At 45.9% G+C, this 7,129-nt stretch overlaps 1 protein-coding gene across 1 annotated transcript; it reads right to left on the minus strand.

The window, feature by feature from the left end:
• Positions 1 to 383: 383 nt before the first annotated feature.
• Positions 384 to 1,015, minus strand: LOC118085256 (fatty acid-binding protein, heart-like). Its single transcript, XM_035115715.2, has one exon. The coding sequence runs from the start codon at positions 957 to 959 to the stop codon at positions 558 to 560; it is 402 nt and encodes a 133-aa protein (XP_034971606.1). The 5' UTR covers positions 960 to 1,015; the 3' UTR covers positions 384 to 557.
• Between the last annotated feature and the right edge of the window lie 6,114 nt (positions 1,016 to 7,129).

Here is a 7,129-nt window from a genome sequence, read left to right on the forward strand (position 1 = left end):
CAGACATGTGTGGAACTCAACCCTGTATTTTTAACACCTGATTCAGCTTGCACTGGGCACGCACACACACACGCACACACACACACACACAGCGCACATATTTCCAGCTGTTGACATCTCACTCCTTTTTTTCCAGCACCGGGAGCTGTTCCCATACTTCTAGTTCAGCAAACAGCACCCATCTGTCAAGGATGCTGTGCTCTTGCTTTAGGAAAGCTCTTATATAGCACTGCAATGGTGATGCTTCCAAAATGAGGAAGGGATAGATAATTTTTTGTGGTGGAGCTGCTGGGAGCAATCTAGACTAGAGCCTACTGTATTGCCTCCTTTTTTCTTCTTTCTCCACTTTCCACTTCTTCAGTATTATTTTTTTAAAAAGCAATGAAAGAAAAGAAAACCCCAAAGATCAGGGTGAGAGAGTTCAAGTTGCATACTGAACAGATTCAAAAAGGTTCAACAACTATACAAAAACACTTGTGGGGAGGAAGGGAATCACAAAGGCAATTTGGCAACAAGTTTGGCATTGGATGACTTGGCAAGAGAACAGGTACAGGCTCTTATTCAGCTTTTTGATAGGTACAGGTGCAGGTCACGTTGCCCATTGTCAGAGTCAAAATCAACTTTCCGTCCTTCAGTTCTCGGACTAGCGATTTCTCCTTCCTATCCCATTTCTGCACATGAAGGAGCTTCCCTCCATCTAGTGTCACAAGGGACTTGACATCTCTGTCATCTGCTGTTGTCTCATCAAATTCTTCTCCCATTGTGAATTTGATCTTCGTGCTCTTGAAAGTGCTCTGGGTCTTGAGGGTGATCTTGTTGCCGTCAACCTCAATAATGGTGGTGAGTTTGGTCAGGTTTGCCATCTGCCTCGTGGCAAAGCCCACGCCGATAGCTTTCATGTAATCGTCGAAATTGCAGCTGTCGACCAGGTTCCAGACGCCTGCAAAAGCTTCAGCCATGGCGAGCCTTGCCGGGAATGTTTGTGCAGTGAGGAGAGAGGCTTTCACGCAGCACGCTTGGTTCTCCACCTTCCATGTGACAGCTCTTTAGATATTTGAAGACAGCAATCATAATTGGGTTTGATCACCTAAGCATCTCTATACTTCATGGTATTGATGTATGAGGAGAAAACTTTTGCAAAAGCTATTTCTGTTGGCCAAAGTCAAATAAAGATACAGACTTATTTAGAAATGCTTCCATATATTGTAAGCAGATTCAAACTGATTTCAAGACGGACTCCATCAAGTGTAACACACTTCATAAAGCAATATGCCATCTGTCTCTCATCTTCTCCAGTGAAAGATACTTCTGCATGTGTGATGAAAACCTTCTCCCCACCCAAGCACTGCTTTCAACTAGCTTTGCCAGCTACATAATTTGACCTTCTGAGAATTGGGCTGTTGTATGTGCCATTCATTTCAGATCCCTGCACAGAGAAGTCCCCTCTTCTTAGGTATCTCACACATGCCAGCACTTTCCTGCCGTGCCCCTGTGCTCCAGGGCACATTGCAGCCAGGACTGCATAGGCATGAGAAGCCACCTTCCAACACTGGCTGTACCCACCTGGTTCCTTCACCTATCGTGCATGAATGGAGCAGTATGGGAAGAAGCTAGAAGGAAGTGACTCCACACTGCTCCAGTAATCTATGTACCGGTCCTAATTCCCATGTAGACCTTTTCCATTTTTTTGTTTTTGATGCAGCTTCAGGGGACCCAAAAATTCTATCTGGGGGCAGCCCTTCTTGTGCCATGTCGTCAGAATTCTGAAAAGAGAAGGGTGTTGTTGTCTGTGGCTGTGAAAACAGATACTATCTTTTACCATGAAGACCGACCTTCATCTACACAGGAAAAACAACAACAACCCCCCCCCAAAGGTGTCATGCATCTGAAAACCTGCAAGCATCTTTGAGGAAACCATTAAAGGAAGAACTTGACCAAGCAGGTTTCGTTGCTAAGCCCCTAAGTTGTTTATGTCAGAGAGTGCTAACCCATTTGTAGATGATCTGCCAGTCATGTCAGGCCCTCTGACCCTGCCTAGTTAGTTCCAGAGGTGCAGTTTGGTAACTTAAAACTCATGAACTTCAGTCATGTGCCCTACCCTTTAGATGGTAACTTGTCTTCACTGACTTCAAAATCTGGTAAGCCGGTCCTTCTGCATTTGAAGGCTCTCCTGCTCATTTTGCTAGGTCAGGCACCCCCAAACTGCGGTCCTCCAGATGTTTTGGCCTACAACTCCCATGATCCCTAGCTAACAGGACCAGTGGTCAGGGATGATGGGAATTGTAGTCCAAAACATCTGGAGGGACGAAGTTTGGGGATGCCTCTGCTAGGTCTTGCCATGAAGGAAGGAAGTCCTTTCCCACTTCATGTCCTCTCACAGTTTCCCTTGCATTTTTCTCGGCCACTTCTGGAAGTTGCTAGTGCTAGTGCTGCATTCTCAGCCACCATGTTTCCTTGCATTTTCTCAGGGCTGGCCCTACTATTAGGCACGGCGGGAGTGCAACCTCAGGCAGCTAACATTAGGAAGGCCATGGTAAAGGTGGCAAGACAGAGCTGTGTGCGCTATGCAGCCTGTCCTGTGACCCATAAGCCAGCCTCTTGCCTTCAGATATTGCTGTGGACACTATCCAATCACAAGTAAGATTCAACTACCGGTCTAGTTGGCTTCCATGCAAGTAGACCTTTGGGTGACTGGCAGTAATATTATTCTATTATTCATTTATTGAATTTACTCCCCATCCTTCCTCCCAATAATGCAGGGTGGCAAACTGATCCGCTGATCACTCCTCACTTTCCCCTCGCAAAGAATACAGTTTAGTAATATATTAGCAATATGTAGCTGAGGCCAAGTGGGGAGAGTGAACTGAGTTTTGAAATGAGAATCACACAGCACTGAGTTTAGAAGGTTAATTGCAAATTCATTTTACTACAATACTAACAGAGTAGGAGGGGGGACCCAGGTGGCGCTGTGGGTTAAACCACTGAGCCTAGGGCTTGCTGATCAGAAGGTCAGTGGTTCGAATCCCTGTGACGGGGTGAGCTCCCGTTGCTCGGTCCCAGCTCCTGCCAGCCTAGCAGTTTTAAAGCACGTCAAAATGCAAATAGATAAATAGGAACCGCTACAGTGGGAAGGTAAACGGCGTTTCCGTGTGCTGCTCTGGTTCGCCAGAAGTGGCTTTGTCATGCTGGCCACATGACCTGGAAGCTATACGCCGGCTCCCTTGGCCAATAATGCGAGATGAGCGTGCAACCCCAGAGTCGGTCACAACTGGACCTAATGGTCAGGGGTCCCTTTACCTTTACCTTTAACAGAGTAGGAAATTTAGTTTCCAAGAGAAAATAGATAGATGCTACCTTGTGCAGAGATTTCCAACCTTAATTACCTTGTAAACTCCGTCCCTGACAGAGAGCCTGTTAGCTACCTCTCGAGGGACATACTTCGCAGCTCCTGAAAGCAACATCCTTAGCAAAGCTTTTGTTCTATAATGATGGCTTGGATGGCTTTAAAGAGGATTAGATAAATTTGTGGAGGATAAGGCTAACAATGGCTGCTAACCTTGATGACTATGTTCTACCTTGTTTGCTAGAGGCAGTACGCCTCAGAGCTTCTGCATTTTACAAGTATTGCACTCAGGTGCTTGCAGGCATCCATTAGGCATCTGTTTGGCCACTGGGATGATTCTGGGCTAGTAGAGGGTCCTTCATTCTGAGGAAATTAGGGCTCTTCTTATGTTCTGTTGATGCTTGAGTGGATGACATATAAATCTTCTTTTATTTAGAAACTGTCCTGTGCAGAAATAGGACCCAGGTGGCGCTGTGGTTAAACCACTGAGCCTAGGGCTTGCTGATCAGAAGGCCGGCGGTTCGAATCCCTGTGACGGGGTGAGCTCCCGTTGCTTGGTCCCAGCTCCTGCCAACCTAGCAGTTCGACAGCACGTTAAAATGCAAGTAGATAAATAGGAACCGCTACAGCGGGAAGGTAAACGGCGTTTCCATGTGCTGCTCTGGTTTGCCAGAAGCGGCTTTGTCATGCTGGCCACATGACCTGGAAGCTACGGTATACGCCGGCTCCCTTGGCCAATAATGCGAGATGAGCGCGCAACCCCAGAGTCGGTCACGACTGGACCTAATGGTCAGGGGTCCCTTTACCTTTACCTTTACCTGTGCAGAAAAGTGAATCTGCCGAGATGGTTTATGGCTTTACAAGAAAAGTATGAGCAAACTAGTTTTGTCTTAACTTGGCCTTTCCTAGCTATTTATATTCCAGAATGTCGTGGGCGTGTCAAAGAGCTGTTTTGCATGCAAGCCATGTGCCCCCCCCCATTGAGCTACAAGCACTGGGTCACTCGTTTAATTTGCCACAATAGCATGTTTCATGAGCAAACAGGGCACACCACCAGTCCTGCATGACTCTGTGTCAGGTTGACTTTCTCATAGAGTTGGAAGGGGGACCCTGAGGGTCTTCTAGTGTCACCCACTGCAATGCAGGAATATGCAGCTGTCCCTTACAGGGATCAAAACTGCAGCCTCCGTGTTGCCAGCACTACGCTCTAACCAACTGAGCTATCCACTTTGACCAATTTGAACCATGTGGAAAGTCAGTGCTGCCCCCAAGACATTGTGCTGCCTGAAGAACAGCTCTCAGGTGAGGGCAAACACTTTCAAGAGTTTTGCTGCACCGTTCAAACACCAGCTCCTGATTTTATCTATATTCTCTCTCCTGGTGATGCCTAAAAGGGATCGTTTTGCTCTGTTGTGTGGAAGGGCCAGCCCTGCAAAATATGTATAATAACTTATTTATTACAAAGGAATATGTTGCTTGAGAAATGGTGCTGAGGTTTGTTCAGGGACCTGTCTTGGTTGATTTAACTATTGCCCTGCCGCCCAGAATCAGCTGGCATAGTCAGCTAGGATTGTCATATTTCAAACAGTGAAAATCTGGACAGAAAAGTTGTTTCTGGCCAAAGTTGTTGAGTTTTTTGGGCAAATTAGCAAAAGGAAAATTGCTGGGTTTTTTTGTTGTTGCTATTTTTATAGAAAATGGCAAAAATGGCACTGCTGACATTGGGTTGCCATAAACCTGGATGTTCCTGGACATTTTTACCGATTTCCACCTGGACACTGTTGCCTAATGCAGTATTTTGGATATGTCTGGGAAAATCCAGACATATGGCAACCCTACATTGGGTCAGTGCCACAGTGCCGCCCTTCCCACATGGCCATTGTTGATGCTTACCTGGATTGTTGGCGCTGCACAGGTGGGAGTGCCGGATATGTTCTGCCGGTGTAGTGTACCTGCTGTATGGTCTTAACCCAGCCACTATCTCACCACTTCCCATTCAGGCAAGCAGCAGTAATGCAAATGCCAGGAGTTCAGCTCTGTGGCTTTGTTTATGGAGATGCCACTGGTTCTCAAAAAATAAAAATCCACCAATGAATGGATGGTGCTTTTCATTAAGTGCCAGCTGTATATCTAGCAATGAATTAACCCCTAACAGTTTAGGTGCATCTTGTGGCTTTTAAAATGTGAATCAATGTTAGTTATTCAAAGGGGAGGGAATGGAAATATCTTCCAGAGGCTTGTCCACAGAGCAGCTTATTCCTGCACAGATATACAATATTGGGTCCAGGACTTCTATGTACTCTCCACTTTGCGTTTGCTCCTTTACCGCCTCAATTTAAGCAAGCCTGTGGTTTAAACCACCACAAGCTATTCCATGTCAGATGCTGGGCTCTGAAACATTGATTGTGTGGTTTTCTTCCATTTTTCCCACTGGCAAAGGATTTCTTTTTCTGCCAGTCCCATCAATCATCTTTTGATGCCAATTTTAAACAATCTCTTAGAGAAGGTCTCCCATGTCCATTCCTTTCAAAATGAAGTAGTATCACCTATGCAGAGTCATCTTGTGAAATTAAAAAGTCAACGGCACTCAAATGAGTAAGCTTGTCCCATTTACCTTTGCAAATGCTATGTATAGCAGACAGGGTACAGACCAACTTTCTGCCTGCCCACAGAATGTAACGGCTTGGATCGTCTTCTGATATTACATTTGCACTGTGCCAGAGCCCTGGGCCATGCGTAATGAGGTCCACAATGTGGCTTCTTCCCAGCATTGTCCCAGTTTCTGGAGCTGAGTTCCAGATGGGAGCAGCTGAATCATGGACACCTTCAAGATCATGCATGGCTTCTAGTATTATCTTTGGAGCCTGTTCCCATATTGCAAAGATAATATCAGAACAGGAATCTCCCCTCCTCGCCCCAGCAGATGCAGGTTTCCTACACATGCAGATTTGCAGCTAAATAGATGAGGGATGTGGAAACTGTGGTCCTCCAGACACTGCTGGTCTCCAACTCCCATCAAATCCATCCACCATGGTCAATGGTCAGGGATGGTGGGATCTGAAGTCCAGCAGAAACTCTCTGAAACAGACAAATGTTCTTATTTCCCACATCACTGATAGGAACTTGGGGAATAGAAGGACATAAGAAAAGTCTTGCTGGATTGGACCAATCTAGTTCAACATTTAGTTATCAAAGTGGCCATCCAGCATAGGAGATAACTCCTAGGGGTCAGGGTCCCTTCTCCCCCCCCCCCACCCTAGTTGATGGGCATTGCCATTCAAATTGTGTGTGCGCACCATATTTTGTGATTGATTATGCAGGGAGAGGCTTACCTGCCCCACCATATATTTTTTTCAAATTGGCATCCCTGCCAACCAGATGCCTATGGAAAGCCTACAAGTTGGACATGAGGGCAACAACGCTCTCCTCCTCACAATCCCAAGCAGCTGGTATTCAGAGACTTTCATAACTAATGACCATTGAGATCTTCAATGTTCATGGATTTGTCTAGTCCCCCTTTAAAACTGCCCATGTTGGCAGCCATCAAGTCATCCTGCAATAGCAAATTCAATACAATGTTCAACGGATTAACATGCTAACAACGGCATGTTTTTCAGAGGAGGACTCACTCACCACTGCAGGCTACTGATAACGATCCTATTCAACTATAGAAGATTCAGGGCTTTTTTTGTTTGGGGGAAAAGGCAAGTGGGGGAGGGGACCACCTGATAGAGGTGTATAAAAGTATGTACAGTGGGGAGAAAATGAATAGAAAGAAATTAGGAT

This window comes from Zootoca vivipara, chromosome 4 (assembly GCF_963506605.1).
Source record: "Zootoca vivipara chromosome 4, rZooViv1.1, whole genome shotgun sequence".
Classification (NCBI taxonomy): Eukaryota; Metazoa; Chordata; class Lepidosauria; order Squamata; family Lacertidae; genus Zootoca; species Zootoca vivipara.